The sequence below is a fragment of the Molossus molossus genome, unplaced genomic scaffold, assembly GCF_014108415.1.
Source record: "Molossus molossus isolate mMolMol1 unplaced genomic scaffold, mMolMol1.p scaffold_m16_p_10, whole genome shotgun sequence".
In the NCBI taxonomy this organism is placed as follows: Eukaryota; Metazoa; Chordata; class Mammalia; order Chiroptera; family Molossidae; genus Molossus; species Molossus molossus.
Window position 1 is genome coordinate 66,505,814 of NW_023425345.1, and position 21,650 is coordinate 66,527,463.

The window sequence follows — 21,650 nt, forward strand, 5'->3', positions numbered from 1 at the left end:
ATGAAGACAATGAGTACTTTTGAGCATCTATTTTATGAAATTAAACCACACCAGAGCCAACACTGGCTCCTACAGAAAGGTTAATCCCATCCGAGGGTGTCGAGCTCAGCCTACCCCGCACTTCCCACGCTGTCCTCCCAGCGTGGCACTGCGCCTGCTGGGACTGGCGCCTGTCTCTGATCGGCACAACGGTGCCACAGAGGTCAGCCCCGAAACTGCACCAGGGTTCATCTAGATCTGCGGCGGAAATCTAGGCAGGAGTAACTCAGTGTTTTGAAATGAACAGAAGGACATCTCATGGGTCCTATATTGGAGGGAGTCACAGATAAAGCCACATAGAGGTGACTTGGGAAATTCCTCAAGGTGACAATGAGGTTAAGAGCTATCCCGGACTCCTCCAATTCCAACTAACTCACTCCTTCTGAGACGGTTGCCTCTGGATGGTCTCTTCACAGAGCTGGTTCACGGAAGGAGCTTGTCCCTGTGGATGTAATGTCAGAAGGCGTATGGAAATGGCATGAATACCCCGGGAGAGCTCTGGTGAAGGAACAGCATAACAGAGGGAGAACACAGAGAGGGGGATGGGTAGCAGAATAATGTAAAATTCTTCCCACTGTGTTCAATTCTAGGCCCCACAACTAGTAGGAAGAGAGTCTCAAAGGCAGGGAGAGGGACAGAGAAATAGCATTTGGGACAGCACTGCTTACATACCAGGAATGTCACATGCATCACTGATTCTGACAGGGACCCTGTGGGCGAGGACCACTGACCCCACCCGACGGAGGAGGAAACGGCAGGTCGAGAAGGTAGGTGCTCGGACTGGGGTCCCACAGCTGGTGAGTTCCACAGCTTCAGTGCAAACCCAGGGCTGACTGCAGAGCCCATCTTCTTTCAATTACCCCGTGCTGCTTACCAAAGGGCTGAACATCACGCCTGATGAGAAAAAGCTAGAGGAAGTTCTATAACTCACGCTTGACAAAAGAGACTGAAAAGGGATAGAACGTTTTTGAAGTACTGTCGAGGAAGGACGGACCGAAAGGATGGTGACCAGCTGTTTCTGAAACTTGTTCTGAAGAAGTAAGACTAGGAAATGGCCTTCAGCTGCGACATGAAGGAACAGTTTCCTCAGCACAAGGGCCCTGGATCGGAGCGAGTAGCCAAGGAGCACTGTGGAATCTTCTTCCTGTGCAGAACTTAAGACAAATGACCCCCATCAGGAGATGAAAAGTGGAGTTTGTTTAAGATGAGGGAACCACTCGAGGAGTTGCCTGCAGGGAAGGAAGGGAGGACCACCGCAGAAGGGCCTGCTCCGAAATGGCCCCAGGAAGGGAGGGTGGGGAATACATCAGAAACAAGAGAATTGTGATTAGAAATAATGAAGGAAAACAATTTAGTTTTAATGTCTCATCTTTGTAACTATCTTTGTGGCGCAAAGTCCTACAGCATCTCTGTCTCTGCAAGTCTTTCCAAGCGATACAGACTTTGACCCAACTGGAAGAATTTAAGTGTGGCCCTACCTCACAGCAGGAATACACAGGAGCTAAAGGACCACCGGGGGCCTTTGCAATCCTCAAAGCAGCATATTTATTTACTTATTTCTAAAATCCAGCCCTGGCAGGTTTGGCTCAGCGGTTGGAGCATCAGCCTGCGGACCAGAGAGTCCTGGGTTCGGTTCCCGCTAGGGGCACATACCAAAAAAATAAAATAAAATTCTCATTTGAGGATATGTTTTTCATTAATTCTAGCAAGAGAGGAAGAGAGAGGGAGAGAGAGAGACATCGATGTGAAAGAGAGACATGGATGGGTTGCTTCCCGGATGCGCCCCGACAGCGGATGGAACCCGAAACCTGGGTATGTGCCCTAACCAGGAACTGAACTCATGACCCTTTGGTGCGCGGGACGATGCTCTAGCCAACCGAGCCACAGTGGCCAGGGCAAGGCAATTTATTTTTTTAACTTTGTATAGATTTAATAGTGATCGCAGTTTAAAAATATAATGCCCCATTTAATTCTCATATTGACCCATAACCTGGGCATTATCTTCCTGTGACAATTAACATTTTAGAGTCATGAAAACTGAGGCTTGGAGAGGCTAAGGGACTTACTCAGTTGGTAACTGACAGAACTCGCCCAGGCCGGTTTGGCTCAGCAGTTAGAGCGTCGGCCTGCAGACCAATGAGTCGAGGGTTTAATTCTGGTCAAGGGCACGTACGTACCTCAGTTGCGGTTCGACCATGGCCCTGGTCAGGGTTGTGCGGGAGGCAACCAGTCGATTTTCACATCAATGTTTCTCTCTCTCTCTCTCTCCCCACCCCCCCACTCTAGCTGAAGATAAATGGGAAAATATCCTTGGGTGAGGATTAAAAATAATAATAATGATAACTGACAGAGCTAAGACTTGACATTAACTCCTTGAACAAATCCCAAATCCAGGAGTCTTCCCAGAATCTTAACCTGCATTTCCAACACATTCTGACAGTTGGCTCTCAGTCGCCATACCACTGCAGGTTGTTCCCTTCACTTCAATACGAATCACTCTGGAGAAGAACCGCTAAATAGAACGGATAATTCAGAAGGAGACAACAATTAAAAAAACAAAACAAAACACCCAAGTATCTAAAACACCATATCCCTCTATATACACATTGATGAGACCAGTGTTATAATGGCTGTAGACAGTGGGGGTCAATGTCGAAAAGCTTTTGTTCTTTATGCTGTTGAAGCTCACGACGAAGACCGCACTCAGAGCACCCTTCCCTTCATTTGTTTATTCATTCACTTACTACAATTTAAAACAGATGAGGCCACACTTATTTATTTTTGCGGCACTGAAAATTTTTGTGTCCTATAGAGAAATCAATGGCAAAATATAAAGACATGTATCCAGTTTACTTCAACATTTAAAAAAGTTTTCATTATTTGTCTTGCCAAAATAATAATCAACAATTTAAAGAAATTTTTAAACATTTATAATTTACTTTAAGACCGGTTCTGGGAAATGGGGTAAGGACTTCAACAGTTGGGCGTTTTGCAGTTGTAAAGAGAACAGAAACAGGGGAACTAATGGGAAGAAAGCATAGTTATAGATAATAAAGTGTAAAGAAGTTACAGTGTCTAAAACTGAGCGCACCCGTCTAGTAGCCCTAACTTAGGCACTAGCGACTCCATAGGATATATTATCTCTAAATGTGGATATTCCCAGATCCATTGAGAGCAGAATTGAGTACAGAGATACCACCAGAATGGCCTCACTCCTGTTTGGACATGCTTGCAAGATCATTTCAAGCACAAAATTGTTGAAAACGTACAGCTCAATGTGGTGCGTCCAGACACTGCAGATTCAGTGACACTGAACCGTCACCTCGGTGTGGCATTATTTCCGCACAGGTGCCCTGGTCTTTGAACGGACTGACGGAAGGTACAGTGTAAGGAATGACATCAACGCATGTGTGACAAAGAAGATGGACAGGGGTCTCCATTGAAATAGTTTGATATCATGGGAATTCAAATGAACAACCGCTGACTAGGGGACTTGGCGATAACCCGTGATAGCAGAATCAACATGCTAAGGGAACAGGAGAAAACGACAACTGACAGCATGTGACCCAGCCCTGCTTCCTGCACCCTAATCTTGCTGTCATCACACAGCTTTCCTTGGAGCTCTGCCCAGCAGTGTGCCAGCAGAGGATGTGGACGCTAACTACCCTGTCACCTGCTTCCGGGGAAGGCTGAAAGCATATTAAGGTTTTTAGAAGCCTGATCCTCCCAACAACCAGCCCTATTATTAAGCTGTCCTTTTATCTGAAACCAACTTTAAAGTCAAGAGATAGAGATAGTGTGTCTGCTACCCCAACCTTTGAAAATCTGTTTTTCTAACAACAACCCCGGCTCTTTCCCAGACCCAACCCTGGAGCACAGTGGCATCTTCCAAACCCGCTCGTGCTTTTCAGCTCGCTCACAGGAGCTACTGAAGTGTTCCGAGCGATCTGGGTACACAGAGTCTTGTTTGGAGTGACGGAAGTGTCTATGCAATACCTATCAGTTTTTAGGACTAGAAAACATCCCTCGGACTTCTGAAGGCTTATTTCTTAATGTAATGGCTCATAAGAGTCTTGATCACTGTTGCCGTCTATAGGGGCTCCAATGCTAAAAGGAATAAACTTAAGTGGGGTATGGGGACAAGGGAAGGCTGAAAATCAGGCCTCTTAGCTACTGACATTTAGTGACTACCAACTGCTACTTCTTAGTCTGTATAGTTCAAAAACTTAAGAGCCGAATTTGGGCCTGTGAATTCAGTCAATCTTTAGAACAAAGGGGGAACTTGGCCCCCCCCTTTTTTTTTAAGAAAAAGGGAAGCATTTAAGAAAGCAAAAGAAAACCATGGGGGTGTGCATTTTGGTTTAATTTGGATAGTGCTCTGAGAACTACAAAGGAATTATTTTATAAAGAAAAAAAAAGGAAGAAACTGTAAAAACTGGCCCAGGATCCAGGACCCAAAGTTTCTACCTGATATCGATGGGAATCAGGGACCACAGAAGAAAAGACAGAAATACATGCAGGTGCAAAGGGAAAACAGGAAGGTCTCATGTAGAATTACCACTCTATGTGTTTCTGTTCGTGTCTGGAGCCATAAAACGTCTTCATCAATAATCTGTAAAACTGGGACGATCTAACAGGAGTGCAGCTTGAGTACATAGAAAGGCTTCTTAAGTAAGAGAAGAGATTTAACACAGTACTTTGGTAAGTGGTAACTATTGTTCAATATTGTAATATTTGTCTTTCAAAGAATATTTGGATTACTGGATTAAAAAAAAAAAAAAAAAGCTTTCAAGAAAATATCTGTTCCTGGGGATGGAGCCTATCTTACAAGAATGGTAAGACAACTGCTGAATTAAAAGATTGAGCAGAGGCCCCTCCTTCCTGCTGGGACAGGGAGCGGAGCATTTTCTCAGCTGCGGTGTCCCACGGATAAGTGCACAAGGCCAGGCGATGGCCTGAGCATAACTGAATGTAAGAAGCATCAGGAGCACAAAGAGGGAAGATGGATCAGAGTTTCCTTTTGTTTTGCTCTGAACTCCTCGAGTCTGTTCTCCTCCCCCACCCCCCATCTCTGTTTCTCTCTCTACCTCCTCCCTTCCTCTCTACCTTTTTTCAATATATTCTCTTTGGTGCTATTAACTTTCATCTAGCTCTTTTTTTCTGTCCTAGCGAAAGTGTTTCTTCTATACATTCAACACCCAAGATGATACTTATGTAGCAATCTTATATCCGCGAACCCTAAGGGCCACAGGGGCTGAGCACAGGCCATCAGGGATGTCGCTGGGAGAACAGTCACAGGTGTGCATGCACGTGCAAGGGGCTCTCCATCCGAACACCTGAGCTGGCATGTGTCTCTGCCATGTGTTCAAAGTCTCACATCTAGGTCCTATCAGCAAGGTGTAAAATTGTGTTTAATGGATTTAAACACATGAGGTTTGTGTCTCCATATGCCTGCCCATGGATGCTCTAGTTCTACATTCATATGTATATACAGAGGCATGACATCGGGCTTGAAGCATGGTGATTTGGTTAAATTAGGACGAAGCCCTGTACTTTTGCTCATTATTCTTTTTTGGTGGGGGTGGGGGGCATCCTGTTTCTAAATAGACTTATCCAGCTAATGGCATCTCTGTCCCACATCACCACGGTCAGGCAAAGCCTGCACACCACCAGCTCTACATGGTTTCCAGTCTCAAGTTAACTTGAGCGAATAACCAGAACTTTGAACTTGTCTTCCATATGAACACAAAATTCAAAATATGCCTGTGAAAAGATTAAACAGAAATTAGGCATGCTAAATACCCCATATTACAGGAACAAAGGGGAGTATTTATTTCTTTTTAAAGCAATCCATAGTTTAAATTTCCTGCCTGCAGGACATGCTACACCTTACATCCTCTTAAATTCCACAGGTAATATAATTTATATGAAATGGGACATGTCCCAGCAGAACGCTGTCATGGTGCCAGGTAAAACCCTCACTTTGATGTGCTCTTCTGAGAGCAATGCAGCTCCCAGGTGAGGGTTTCCATGGAGACAAACGGTAGACGCTTTAGATGTACATTCTGCTATTAAAATTATTAAATTGCTAACAGGTAATTATTGAGTATAATATACAAACAGAAGTAATCTATTTAGCTGTTTTCTAAAAAAAAGTAATCAACGGTTAAAAGGTAAGAAAAATTAAAGTCAGACAGTCCAATAGTTTGCTAGGCACTAAGCTACAGTTTCCTAGAAAAGAAAGCAAAACAAACCCTCTGCCAGTGGATGTGTTCAGAGCGAAGCCTTTAAAAATGATGGCAGGATCTCTGTTGTAAAGGTAATCACAGAGGGATTCAGGTGGGGCCAAAGTTCATCGAGATTACTGTCCATGCCTTGGCCGGTTTGGCTCAGCAGTTTGAGTGTCGGCCTGAGGACCAAAGAGTCTCGGGTTCGATTCTGACCAAGAGCACGTATCTTGGTTGTGGTTTGTCCCCGGCCCTGGTTGGGGTCGTGTGGTTGGCAACCAATCGATGTGTCTCTCTCACATTGATGTTTCTCTCTCTCTCTCCCTCCCACTCCATCTGAAGATAAAATGTGAAAATATCCTTGGGTGAGGGTTAAAAAACAAACAAACAAAGGTTACTGTCCATAACAAGAAGCCTTTTGCTATAGTTTGTGTTGTGGTAAGTCCTCAACCTACACAGGAGTTGGGTTCCAAAACTCTGTTTGTAAATTGACTATCTAGAAAGCAGAATAAACTTTCTTATTGAAATTATGATGGTTAATAACAGGACATTTATTAGGTCCCCATTAGATGCCAGGAAAGTCCCTTCACGGCAGAGACAGATGCATAATCAGCTGCAACACAGTGACCCTGTGCCTCGGGAGAGAGGTGCTGTGGATGAACCGAGAGAGGAACCGAGAGAGGAACCTCGAACTCAGCTTCTCAGGAAGAGCTGACCAGATTCACCTCACCCTGAGAATGCAAAGGGGGAAAGAACAGCGAGACAGAGGAAGGAAAAGAAGGGAGAAACATTAGGAGAAGACAGTGAACAAGACTTGAAGGAGATGAGAAAAGGTCTAAAGAAACACGTCGGGATGTCTGAGTAAGAGATCGCAGAGCAGGAGGACAGACAGCTGAGGAAGAGAACTGCAGTGTGTGTGGGAGATTTTCCAAGTCGGGGCTAAAGGCTCGTGTCTCGTGCCAGCAGTTCCTGTGCCTGTTCCCTGGGGCAGGAGGAAGCCGGGGCCATATATGGGCTGTCCTCGGCAGTGTGTGATGTCTGTTACCAAGTCCAGCACGGGAATCCAGAGTGCCTTTTATAGTCACTGTGATGCACCATAAAAATAAGGGAAGCTCCTGTACATTTAGACCAAATCTTAGGCAAATTCTCGGTCCACTTGATGGTCTAATTTGGCCATTTCCACAAGTATTTAGTTTCCTCTAAATGCTTAATTGGCAGACTCTATAGATATTGCTATGGTCTGAATATCCCCCTCCCCCCATATGTTGAAATCCTAACCCCCGGAGTGATGGTATTAGGAGGTGGGGCCTTGGGGAGTGATTAGGTCATCAGGCAGAACCCTCATAAATGGGATTAGTGCCTTAATAAAAGAGACCCCAGAGAGCTTGCTTCCCCCTCCTCCACTTTAAGATACAACAAAAAGTCTGCAACCGAAAAGAGGGCCCTCACCCACCCATGCTGGTGCCCTGATCTCAGATTTCCAGTCTCTAGAACTGGAAATAAATTTCTGTTGACTGTGAGCTCCCCGGTCTGAGGCCCCGTGTTCCAGCAGCCCAAACAGACTACGACGGGAATGGTGTCAGTTTTATTTACAGGAGTACAGATGTACTCTTTGGTGTAAAGAAGACAGCTAGCCAAGCTACCTTTGTCGGGACTGGAAAGCAGTGGGAGGAGCTGGAATGGATTGCGAACTGGAACGTGGTCACAGTAGCGGCTGATACCACCCAGCAGCAGTAGGACTGGAAATTAGGTTGGAAACATCATTACCCCATTATTGTCTGCAGCTGTTTAATCTCACATCTACACATCCCAGAACCACTCGGCCACAAAAGGACTGTTACCTAGAAACATCCTTATTGGAGAAACTAAACACTTGTCCTGTAATTTCCCGTTAATGACACATTTCTCTCAATGTTGGCTTGTGCGTCTCCTAAGTGGCCACTCCATCTTTCTGCTCCCTGTTCCCAAATCGCTGTCATTAATGAGGAAGCAGAGACCGCCCAGGTGCTTCCAAAGAGGGACACAGACTCCTTTGTAAATGTCCCCGTCATTTTAGGTGATCTTCTAACTTCGGACAAAGGCTATGAGGCCCAGAACTCACAGCACAGGACTGCACAGGAGTACTTTCCCTTTTCATTCAGTTACCTGTGCACATATTCGGTTGCCGCTTGTCTTGAGCACCAGGACTGCCCACTGGCCTTGGGAACACGGTGTAACCTTGTGTAGGTCTGACGCATTTGTAGATGATCGGTAGTTGTGAATGAAACCCAATTTAACACGGTCTTGATCTTTAATGTTGGTAGCAATGGCATTATATTTGATACTGAGCCACTGGAATAACTATTAAGACTCCTAAGCTTGTGATACCTTATAATCATGGTTTTCTGCCCTCAAAAAACTTCCAATCTAAACAAAAATTATCGAAAGAAAATTCAAAATCCTTACTCTATAGGACTTAATGTTCAGCATAATTTTTTTTTTCTTAATGCTCACCCGAGGACATTTTTTTCATATTTTGTTCAGATAGAGTGGGAGGGAGAGAGAGAGAGAAACATCAATATGAAAGGGACACATCGAGTGGCTGCCACCTGCACAACCCAACCAGGGCCGGGGACAAACTGCAACCGAGGTACGTGCCCTTAGCGGAAACCGAACCCGGGTCTCTCTGGACCGCAGGCCGACGCTCTAACCGCTGAGCCAAACTGGCCAAGGCCAGCATAATTTTTAACCTCCTTCCTTTTGATCCTCTTCTCCAGTGCCCTTGCCCTTCTCTTCCCCACCCCTCTAACCAGTGCCACCAAGTTTAGTTAGAGTCAAACAAAAGTATCTCCAAAACCCCTTTTGTGCCTGAACCAACTCACATCCAAATGCTAAGCACTGAGGGTGGGGACACCCTAGAGTCGCCTTCTCACTCAAGTATGGGAAGCAAAACCACACACCATTCTGACTTCTGCTCAGCTTTTCCCATGTGAAGCCACAGAACCCACTAATAAACACAAGGATGTGTGTCAACACTTTCCAGGGGGTGCTGCCGGGGCTTGCGCACCCGCTTCTGCAGGAATCAATCTTCCAGGGCTCACAGAAAATGGCAACCAATCTGTATGCCTACAGGACGCTCTCTCCGGAGGCACGGCCCCCCCCCCCCCCCAGTGACCCCACCGGCCTTCTCGCCTTTCTCACAAGACTTCCAAAGGAATCCTCCTCCCTCGATTGTTACATGTGACCTCATGGCAACTTCCCAACATGAGTTTCTCTGCAGGCTGATGTCTAAAGGTTCAGGAGGCGCTATAAAAACTGGTTTATTGGATGCAAAAAAGAATCAGGACTTCAAAGACTCTTACTCTGTCAAATTAAATTAACATATGGAACAGCAACTAAGCTATGATTGGTATTCATAGCATCAGCTCTTTGGTAAGGCCCTGGCTGGTTTCTAATGCGGCTTGTTCGGTTTTAAGTTAACTAATGCCAGTCTAGTCTGGTTACTTAGAAGAATATTTAATGACATGGGAAATGCTCACAATATGCTGTCAAGAGTGAAAAGCTGAAGAGAAATGATCTGTAAGGTATGATCCAAATTTTCTAATAGAAATTATATGTAAAGTATAATCTAAGTTTTCTAAGCTAGGATCTACATTATAGATTTTTTTTTTCTCCTAATTTTACTTCATAAATTAAAGAATTAAGCCAAAATATTCATGCTGACTTCCTCTGGGTGGTAGGATTAAGGGAAATTTATTTCTTGTCCTCTTACAAATTTTCCAAAATTGCTAAAGAGCACTATTACTTTAATAATCAGAAAAGAACATAAGCGTTTTTAAGGAAAATACATTTTTTAAAGGAAAATATTCCTTATGTAAGTGGAAATCTTCCAAGAAGAGTGTGCACGAACAGAGAGGAGCATTTCTGTGCACAGTACTGGCAACGCTGGCTATTCTCGGAGTAAGTGTGTTGAGGGTTTAATGCCTGAGGCCTATGGGCAGTGTCCACATACAGGACAGGTTTTGATATGAAGTATTTAATTTAGCTTTTATTCTTCTTTCTATTTCTCAACCTAGAAAACTGTAATTAAACAACCAAAGTATTAGGATAGTGGTAATATATATTTTTATTTTCCTGGAAGAGGAATTGGTTTAAGAATCTAGTGGAATGCTGTTAAAGACTGATGAAGATTTAAACAGAATTGGGCAAGGCTGAAGCAAACAAAATAGACAATATGCAATAGATTTTGTCTTACAAAAATAGTAATTTCATTAGGTTTACTGAGCAATGTATATCAGTATCACATTATAGATAATAACTACTACTGATTGTAGTATTTGTCCTTATTCCCCTGTGTTGGGTATGTTTTTAGGTGATAAAGTCCATTTGTTGTAATCTATTCCCAAAATAATCAGAAAGTCAAACCTCTGAGAAGAATGAAAATTAGGACATAAATTGCAAAGTCTGACATAAAAATTTTTTCTATTTCTCTGCAAGTTTTTGAACTTTTTAAATGCTGCTTCACGCCACAGTTCATCTAAATCAAAAGCTGACTTGACTAGAGATGCTTTAAAATAAGTAGTCAAATTGGCAGGCAGTTGAAGTCCCCAAATATCAAAATAATTGTTTGAATGAATAGATAGCATCCTTCAGAATCATCAGAGCAATCAGTCGGGGACATCGGAACCATTCTGCAAGCACCTTGCTTTGTTCATTTACAAAAGGCAATACTATACCTGTAAAACTGCAACAACAACAAATTGGTTAAAGAACAATTGCTAAGGATCAGGGGGATGGGAGCGGCTTGCACTGTTGTCTTGATTTTGCTTGCTTCCTATTGTGAAAAAAATGCCACAATTACACCTTGAAAGACAGTATCTGGTAATTGTACAGTGCTTGATATTAAAGTAATTTTAAAATAAACTGTTCTGCAACTTGAAATGATCAGAAAGTGTTATAGTCTAGAAGCAGACTTCAATGCTTTGATCACTCAGTAGACGGCTTGAGCCAAAGGAGAGCCTTGGGCAGAAGCAGCAAATCCAGGTTCTAGTCCGAGCCTCTCAAGCCATGCAGTCTATGACCTCGGACAAACCTCCCAAACCTCCCTGGCCTGGGATCCTCCTGAAAATAAAGCCAGTAATTTATGCGTGGAATGAAATGGTGCTTTGTAAATGACAAATTCAAGATATTATAATTACGACGTGCGATAATCGCTGCGTGCTGTCTTTGGCCTGGTAACGGACGATTACTGGCAAATGTAACTCCACCTCCCCCAAATAAAACATTTCCTCTCTATTTCCACCAGGAAATCAAGCTGCTCCAGGCGGTGATCATGACTGTGAACTTGTCCGTGTTGAGGCTTGTCTCATTCCAGCAACGAAAATGAACACTGTCTGGGATCTGCTGATTGCCCACAGCAGCCTCCGCCTCACCAACCAAGCAACCAGAAGATCTGAGGTAACTGTGGGCTCGCGTATTCTGTGATTTCATCCCTATTCATCCGCAAGATGAAGGAGCACTGCCCTTGGAATGCGAACAGTCGCTGTGGGCCCACCAAGGCAGTGTTTGACAGGGCTGTCAGAAACATTTTGCTAACATTTGACCTAAATAAATATTCACTGTGACACTTGGAACCTTTAATATTTGATCCTTTTTACAGTGGCTCCGGCTGACCAGGGACCTTGCTCTGCCCTGACCACCCGCCGATGTCTCAGCCTGCTTGGTGTGTGCTGGGACTGCGGTCTGCAGCTTCCCTCAAGGTGTTTCCCCGCTCAGATCACGGCACCGTGTGTTTCGGCATTTCTCCAGTTCCCTGATAGACTGTCATTTAAATGGCCTCAAACTGATGACTTAAAATAAACCAATTAATTTTTAACATCTTATAATTCCCTTCACTTTCTAGGGCACATTGGCCATTTATATATTTAACTCTGCAGCATGATTTTTCAGGCACTGCTTTAGTAAAGTGTCCCAGGTTTCAGTCTTTTTTTTTTTTACCAATAAAGCCACTAGCTCTGAATTGTGTGTTTTGTGGAAAACATATATATGTATGTAAGTCCTGGATCAATCTACCTCATGTCCTGGTGCTTTGAAACACACACACACACATACACACACACACTGTTGGACCAATATTTATAATGTATTCTCTCTTCTTTTATATTTCACTTCAGCTTGTTTTATTTTCTTACTAATCACAGTACCTGTGTTACATGACCATCTTACTCTACACAGTTGAGATATAAAATATTGAATTAATAGCTGTAAGTAGCACATTGTCCTTTTACATGGGACAAGAGCAGAGTGAGGAAGTCGGAATTACATTAGGCTGCACTATGAGTTTAATAATTAAATCCTACGCCATGTGCAAGTCAAAAGCTGGGTTGTATCGAAGATGACCAAAAGATCAGGATATGATTCTCTCCTTCCGTCTGCATGTGACAGACACTGAAACACCCTGTCGTCTGTTCCCCGCTCAGTCCCTGGCAGCTGTCCTCTCGTCCCAGGCTAACACCTGCTGAAATGGCTCTGGGCACCCAGCGGTCACTTAGTTTTGTTCTCACACTTGTTGGAAAGGCATTTCTCCAGACTCAGTGTGTGTTCGGTGATGATGTACAAAAGAACATCATTTTTGTTTGCATATTTTGCTTCACTTCTTAGGGGCTTTTGGGGTAAAAAAAAAAAAATCTTTTCAGAAAGACAGAGAATTTTTGAATCAGAAATACCTGAACTCAAATCTCCCCTCCACCATTTATTACCAGAATGATCCTTAATTTTGGTAAAAATGTCTCATTTTGGTGTAAAATGGAGATATTAGAACCTAGCTCACAGACTTCTTTACAATATTAGTTTTCAGAAATGTGCCTGGTACAAAATGTAGTTCACAGCTGATGTTCAATGCTGTTGGTTTAGTACTATCATTCTACAGAAACAAATTCAGAGTATCATCGACCTTTACAAATTTATATCAATTCTCCCTAAGAAACTGAGATTGGTTCTTTAATCTTACTTCTTGTTCGGAATGAAAAAAACAAACAAACCATATATCTTTAAAGTGGGATGCTCCGTATTGTGAACAAACGTTTGAACTTGACCGGGAGAACAGGTTATCAAGTGTTACCTATCTCTGTGTGGAGCCAGAGACAAAGCTTGGCACAAAGCCGGTTCTCAAAAAATAAACTGAGTTTTTTTTTTAAAAAAGTAAGTTAATCAACACAATCATTTTTTGCTATACTTGAAGCAGACTTCCATGGATCTAACATAAAAGATTTCATTTTCTGATATACTTCAGTATATGTCAGATATAAGTTCTTCACATAGATTTTCAAACAAAGTAGGTTAGTAGTTCTGACTTTTCTTAGGCGCGCGTGTGCGTGTGTGTGTGTGTGTGTGTGTGTGAGAGAGAGACTTTTCATGCTGTTTGAAAAGGTCTGCTATGTCTTTGGAATAAGGACTTAAAAAATAGGAGTAAAAAAAAAATTTGTAGAGGTTTTAAGGACTCAGGGTATAAGGTTTTCATTGTCTTCAATTATCTAGTAAATGATTTACACCTGGTTCTCAGAGAAAAAAGTGTATTCATATATATGCTTACATGAGTTATTATAAATTTTGTGATATCAAGACTTATAGCAAACAATGTTAAATAATAATAAAATATACAATACTCTATTTGTAAATTTGAAACATCTGTAATTTCTGTTTGACTTGCTCTTTTTTGCAAAATTCACTATCAGTTATTTATAATTCTCTCACCAAATCTAGTGTCACAAAATCAGGTTACAAATCAATGCTTGATTATTATTTATTCAGCAAAGAAATAACTAGGTCATTAAGAAATGAGTGCAGTGCCAATATGAACATGGATTGACCTTTTCCTTTACATTAAAAAGTAAGACCAAAGTGAAACAAGGAAGTCAACACTTCACTCACTCATCGATAATGTGAGTGGCTTCTTTGCTGACCTGGATAATAGTGTTTGGATACTCACAGGCTACTTCCTCAAAACTGTATGTGCTATTCCCAATGTAAAAGCTACAACATTCTTAAGTTTAACCTGAATTTTTAAAATGTCCTCAGTAACTTTCTTAAGTCTGGACAATCATCAAAACAGTACGTCAAGCTCTACTTGTAGCATTTGCCAATTTCTGCGGCAGACATGCTCCTCCCACCACGGTCGTCTTCAAGCCCAGCGCGTCATCTCTGAAGAGAGTTGGAAAGAGGCGGAGTGGCACACATCATATCCTACTTTCTCCAGACAGATGCAACACACATAAGCTTTAAGAACATAAATAATAGTAAAATCTAGTAAAATCATTTGGAAATGATTAGTTTTGTCACTCATAATTTAATTATAAACTTACAGACTTGAAGTTTTGATAATTGTTATGTTTAACATCCAGCTCACAAAATTTCTGAAAACCTAATCCACTCCGAACGAGCTCCTGCACACCACACAGTCTGCTTTAACAACGCTGGCAAGTTTGGGTCCACAGCTCTTTATCTGTACACAGGTGAATTGAGTGAGTCTTCACAAACGACCAGAGCTTCTATAACACAAAAAATTGGGCTACTTTGGTTCTCAGTTGTTGTCGTGTCTTTTGGAGAGCAGACCAGACAGGTGTTACCGTGGTCTCCGCACCCTGCTCTGTGCATTTCTTACCATTCCCAGAGTCGGTCAGCCTCCGAGAGAGGTGGTCCTTGACCAGCGGCTCATGTGAGCTCACTGGAAAAGTTATTCCAGGGTCTGGTCCTCCCTGGATTGTGTACCAGACTGCAGTCTGACAAGCTCTGCTCTCTGGCACTTACCTATGTTCTGAACTAGGAACAGATTCTACTTAGCTTGAGAACATCCCGGAAGGAATCTTGTGAAGACGAGACCAACTATACTCTGGGGTTGAGAACAAACACGAGTCCTCGGAATAGTGGTGTGGGAAAGCCCAGCCATTCAGTAACTTCAGACCTACAGCTTCGTCACCACGTCTCATTGTATAGAAATCCGGAGGGTGGTAAGGCCCTACTACAGCAACGGAGACTGACAATTACTGTCCTTTCTCTCTGACAGGTCGCTATGATTAAAATAATCCAAGGGGATCTGAAGTCAAACAAATCGTTTTCATTGTCAACAGAGTAAACGTAACCTAACTGGCTACTAGTAATTAGCAAAATAAACTGCATCAACAAAATATTCTAAAAGAGTGAAGTAATCCTATAAGTCAGGGTCTTGGAAAATACAAAGTAATCAGTGACTGTGACAAAGGGTTTTTCCCCCTCATTCAATTTTAATATTTATTTATTATTTTATTAAATTTCTCACACAGCTACCTCCATGTCTGACCTGGTGAGCAGAAAAACCCGAGCAACAGGAAATGAGTAGGTGGCAAAGTGTTGGTAGATAAAATGGGATTGTACCTTTCAGCTTTCTTGCAATGCAATGAGGTATTTGTCAATTAAAACAAAAAAGACCCAGAGAAGAAAATCCTTCCATTTTCATCATAAAAATAACACAATCTGGAAAATCACTTCCTGGAATAGAAAATCTTAAAGGGTACAGACGATGGTAAAATGCTGCGGAACAGTCTAGAGTGAACTAGGCTTCTCCTCAACAGGTACTCAAACGCTTGGCCAGAAGGATGCCATTGAATTACCCTCAGCCAGAATCCTTCTCATTCAGAGACACACTTGATTCAAACCCTCGTCTTCCTCTACTAAAACTTTTTGCAATTCAGAAACTATCTTGAGATTATCACATCATAAGGCAGAATTTACAAAGTGTGTACGTCCTGTGATGATAAGTAAGAAAGCCAATGAAATAACGGCATGAATTCGGAAGCAGGGCAAAGCAGGATCTGAAAGCATTATGGGTGGAAGGAAGTAAATGTAGGGACTATAGAGAATAAATAAACACTGAAAAGCACTTGTTCCCAAATGTACCATAAAAGTACAAGCTATGAAATATAAGGATATTTGGAAACAGTTGGAAACCTTTAAGTTTGCATTTGTTTCGAAGCATGACATAACCAGACAAGGGCAGAAGAGAGAGAACACAGCCATTGCAATGTCCCTATCACAGCTGGAATCTGGCTCCATTACTCTCTAACCCTACAACCTCCCCAAGCCTCAGTGTCCTCATCTGCAAAATGGGAATAACCACAACACTATTTTGCAGGGTTTCTAGGAGGATTAAATATAACTCAAGTCAAGTGCTTGACATAGTGGGTGCTCAATATCTAGTTGCTGTCACTGAGATCATGGTACATATAAATGAAATTTAGTCCTGGAAAGATGTCAGATGCACTCAATATCCATATATGTGAAACACAAGACTGTTACATAACACAGATCTTTTAAAACTTTCTTAAGGAAGGTTTCCTAACAGAAAAGTAACAGTGCCTCGGTAGCACCTTCTTGGTCTGGTGCTCTGCAGGAAACACTAGCCCCGGCAGGTTCCCTTGAGACAGGGAAGCGCCACCTTCTAGAGCTGCATCAATCCCTAAAAAGATCTGAACACTGGTCCATGATTTACAGCAGATCACACTGAACTGGTTGTATCCGTTCAGCCTAGTAGCGTCAAGTTTGTTCCCTACTAGAGACTGAAACTCATACTGAAAAACACAGGCTAAACCAGGTCACAGCAACATTAAAATAGGTTGTAGGGCCCTTGCCACGTGGCTCTGTGGGTTGGAACATTGTCCCGTACACCAAAACCTTGCAGGTTTAATTCCAGGTCAGGGCACATACCCAGGTTATGAACTCGATCCCTGGTTGGGGTACATAGCAGAGGCAACCGATTTCTGTTTCCCTCTCACTTTGATGTTTCTCTCTCTCACTCCCTCCACCTCTCTCTCTAAAATCAATACAATGAAAAATAATTAAAATAAGAAATTAACATCAATGGCTTCTGGGCACATGAAACCATTGTGCTATCCTTGCCTATGGATGAATCATTTATTTGTTATTTCTCCAGAAGCAGTGATAAGCATTGTTCCGTACCCTCCATCACTCACCTGAATATCCCTTTTGAATGTCAATACATTGCTCTGCACCTTTTTCCCCTCTCTGCTCACCCTAACCATCTGTGTCTGTCCTTTTACCTGGACCGCCGTATTAAGATGAACATAAGGAGCCCTGGCCAGTTTGGCTCAGCGGTTAGAGCGTCGGCCTGTGGTCCGGAGAGACCCGGGTTCGGTTCCCGCTAAGGGCACGTACTTCGGTTGCGGTTTGTCCCCGGCCCTGGTTGGTCGTGCGGGTGGCAGCCACTCGGTGTGTCCCTTCACGTCGATGTTTCTCTCTCTCTCTCCCTTCCTCCCTTTCCCTCCCACTCTATCTGTACAAAAAATGGAAAAATATCCTCGGGTGAGGATAAAAAAAAAAAATAATTAAAAAAAAGATGAACATAAGGAAATGAGTGGAAACTAAATGGATTATCTCTATTCGATTATTCCCAAATTACAGCACAATGATTTCCATTTAAAATAAGATTTTTTTCTTTAATTTTCCTGGACACTCATAAAATGATGTCGTTAAAAGAACTGTATGCGCGCTAGTTTGTATGACAGTTTATTTTCATAAAAAACTAGTGTTATGTCCTGGTTGGTTTGGTTCAGCGGTTAGAGTGTTGGCCTGCGGTCCAGAGAGACCCGGGTTCGGTTCCCAATAGGGGCACGTGCCTCGGTTGCAGTTTGTACCCGGCCCTGGTTGGTCGTGCGGGTGGCAACCACTCGATGTGTCTCTGTCACATCGATGTTTCTCTCTCTTCCTCCCACTCTACCTGAACAAAAAATGGAAAAATGTCCTCGGATGAGGATAAAAACAAAACAAAACACACAAAAACTAGTGTTATGCCGCCTATGATCATTCTGAACCCCACGCTTCCATTTTTTTGCTATTGCAGGGATCAGGCCCCACCTAACCAAGCCTACAACTAACGAAGTCTACATTCTCAAAAGCAAATAGGGAACAACAGTGACCACAGAGACGCACGGGGCAGAGCAGCCCCGCGAAGTCGGGTTCTTATGCTAAGTGTCTGTTCCCACGGACTCATTCATCACAACTACCAGATATTCTTGGTAATTGAATGCCAGCATGTGAGAGGGATTCTTCATGCAGTGTTCCTTCAATGTTTAACCAATTACTAAAACACAGACCTCCCCACAGGCTGTGAAACGACTGTAGACCAGTTTATAGAATCATCTTCGTTCCAACAAAGGCCTGTAATTGGCCGTTGCCTTTCGGACAGCGGCCAAGGTCAGACCTGCTCCTGTCCATGGCCATGCGGCACACCCAGAGACGCGTACACTGATAAAAAGAAAGGGGAGGAAAAGCTTAAGAGGAAGAAGGAAAAATGGAAGGAGAAAGAGAGAGAGAAAGCACTACACCACCGACAGCAGCAGCTTTGTGACCCCACTGGTAATGTTACCCAGTTTTGTTTATCATGAAAAGATCCCATTAATGTCTCAGCCCCATCAAACAGCAGACCCAGTCCATGAATGGCACCTATCAGAGCCCAGGGTAAATCCAATGATTAGAAGGAATTTGCCAAAGGGCCTTTGTAGCCGAGAAAAATGCCTACTCCAGAGAGGAATGCAGAAAATTCCTGGGAGCACAGGCTCTCCTTTGTTGGCAGTCTGGCGGTATTCTGGAGCAAATAAAGGGACAAAAATGGGATCTTAGATGCAATGAACATTTGAAGAAAATGTTTTTCAAAGACCTCCTTGAAACATTTCTTTTAAGAAACCCCCAAAAGCTATTACTCTGATAAAGATGAACTACAGAACTTTTACCCAAACCACCATTTCATAGTATTGCATAACCTGGGAGATTCTCAATAGGAATATAGTTTTAGTTCAATCTCCTTTGTCCTGCTGGGTTTCCTGGTTAAACATTAAGCCAAAGTTAAAACATTACAGATAAGAAAACACACACACACACACACTCTCTCTCTCTCTCTCTCTCATTCACCTCAAAAGTACTGAAAGAATCAACTGAGATTTAACATAACATAAAATCATGGGTCAAGGAAATAGAATGGTATAAAATACTGAGTTGAGTATATTAACCAAACTCAGACCAGAACAGAGCATAAAGAACATGCTGAGCTCTCACCATTATTAAAACATGTGCACAACCAACAGGAGTGCAGGTCTGTCGGGCAGACTAAATAGGATGCAGGAGGGAGGCGAAGGCAAGGACCCTGGACATCGGAAAGTGTTGTTCTCACCTCTTCTGTGCACGGACGCCCCTCCCTAACTACAACATGGCGGAAACAACATGCCTTATATTGTTTTAACACTCAATGGCCTGGGTCTACCAGTGCATGTAAAAGGAACACCAGGCCTAATATAGTTCTTTTCACATGTTTTCCTGGAAAAAACAGAGTCATTCGGTTTTGTGTGGGGAAAAGAAGCTAACATAATAGAATGTGAAGCAGGGCCTTAAGCCTTCAATTTCAGGGCGTCGGCAGGCGTTGGGTACATCTGAATTTCTCATTTTTCTAAAAAGGTGTCCCCCCTCTTTCCCAAGACCCAAACAATTTTAATGACTTTTCTACCCAATGTGCCCCTAAGTGTAATACCTTTCCTCATAAATCTTGTTACAGACTTATTTTATGTTCCATTTTAATGTCTGCCGGGTTGAGGGAGGAGCAAAGTAGTAATCATGTAATTCTAGTTGAAGGTTTTCCTCCCTTTTCTCCTGGGCTGAAATCTAATAAAATATTATTTATTTGCATCTTTGGAGAGCTATCTACTAACATTTTTCAAAACTGTAGTAAAGTGGTTGCAGAGGTGGTATCTTTATTGCTTTGCAAATGTTGTTCATTTTATTATTTGTTTTAAATGCCATTTTACTGATACCAGCGGACTTACATTATAAAGCTGCATGAGGATGTTATTTGGGGGGATACACAACAAAGTAAACGCTTGGATTGTGCTTCTCCACACTCACTTCTGTTTGCCTGTGGAACCATATAAAACACTTCTCCCAGACGTCCCTTCCAAATAATTGAGCATGCATAATTGTGGGGTTATGGCATCACTGTTTATGACCAACCTTGCTCTTTTCTAAGAGTTATTTCAATAAGTCTCTACCTTGGGGTGTACTCCCATAAAATTTATACATCTGTGCACCAAAAGGGAGAGGTCAATTTTACTTTTGCATCATTAAATATATAGTTTTGCAAACACTAATAAATACAATAGTATTTCAACATACATGATGGCTTGAAAAACAATTGGCATACTTTCCTGATGCATTTTGCAAATTTCCTCCTCTGTCTGGACTGAAAAGCTTTATTATTAGAATTCTTATGAATGAAATGCTTAGTTTTGCCAATGCAAAAGAGGAAATAAAAGGATCCATTTGCAAGAAATGTCCAGAGCAGAAATAAATTTAAGCACAGAACAAAATAAACGCTCTCACTGACCCTGACTCAGGACTCCCTATAAGTGGAGTGTACCTCTCCACCACTGTCGAGTTCTCTGAAATCTTGCCAAGTGCACAAATCCTGGAAACATCTTCTAAAAGATAAGAATGAGCTTGGAAAATAGATCATCAAAGAAATATGCAGTGCCTATAAAATAAACCACACACATACACACACAATTTTCATTTGCCAGATCCTTTTCAAAAATCTAGCAGATGGTAGGGTTTGAAAACTATGTTTTTCAAACTGAAATTTGACTTTCTATTTAAACCAGAACCCTGAGCATGTGAAAAGGAAGATGCGGTGGGTCTAACGCAAACACCAGGGCCACACAACCACGCTCCTAGCAGGGAGGTCAATGGAAGAGAAGAAACGTTAACATGAACTGTGAATTTAAACACATGACACTAATTTTTTAGCTATGTAACTTTTCATCCCCTCACATCATTTCTTTGTAGGAGCCCACTCTCAAACCACGTGAATTAAGAAATCCCATCGCGAACATGCTCCTTCAGCCAGTGGCCTGTTCGGGCGCCCGGAGGGAAACACACACAGTAAGGAACGGCTAGCCTGGGTAGACTGGACTAGAGTCCGGAAGTCAGACATCAGCCTTGCTTTTTCTCCTCTTAGAAGACTCAAACCATTCTGACATCTTTGCTTTTTGATTCTTGTCCCCCAAAAGTAGATGAATGAAACCGTTTGTCATTTCATTGCGTACACAGCTCTGCATGCCCACAGGTCTGGTTTAGCTTTGTCACAGGGACTCTCGGGCCAGCTATGAACCAGGAGGTGGAGACCACGCAGACGAGGTTCGAACCAGCCAGTGTGCCAGAACAATGTCCACTAAGGATGGACATCGCGAACCAGGGAGCTCTGCTCTGCGTCCATTTACAAACGAACAAATGAACACACCACCTCTCGGGGGACTCAAGGCCGCCTTTCTCTTCTTTCCATTTTAAACGTGCGCTCTCGGGAGGAAGAGAATC

At 42.6% G+C, this 21,650-nt stretch overlaps 1 protein-coding gene across 1 annotated transcript in view; it reads right to left on the reverse strand.

Annotated features, from left to right (window-relative positions):
• Positions 1-412: 412 nt before the first annotated feature.
• Positions 413-21,650, reverse strand: part of HMGA2 (high mobility group AT-hook 2) — an 87,803-nt gene continuing 66,565 nt past the window's right edge. Inside the window, exon 4 of the mRNA XM_036251530.1 lies at positions 413-481. Within this exon, the coding sequence (XP_036107423.1) occupies positions 413-481 (69 nt within the window). The remainder of the gene's footprint in view (positions 482-21,650) is intronic.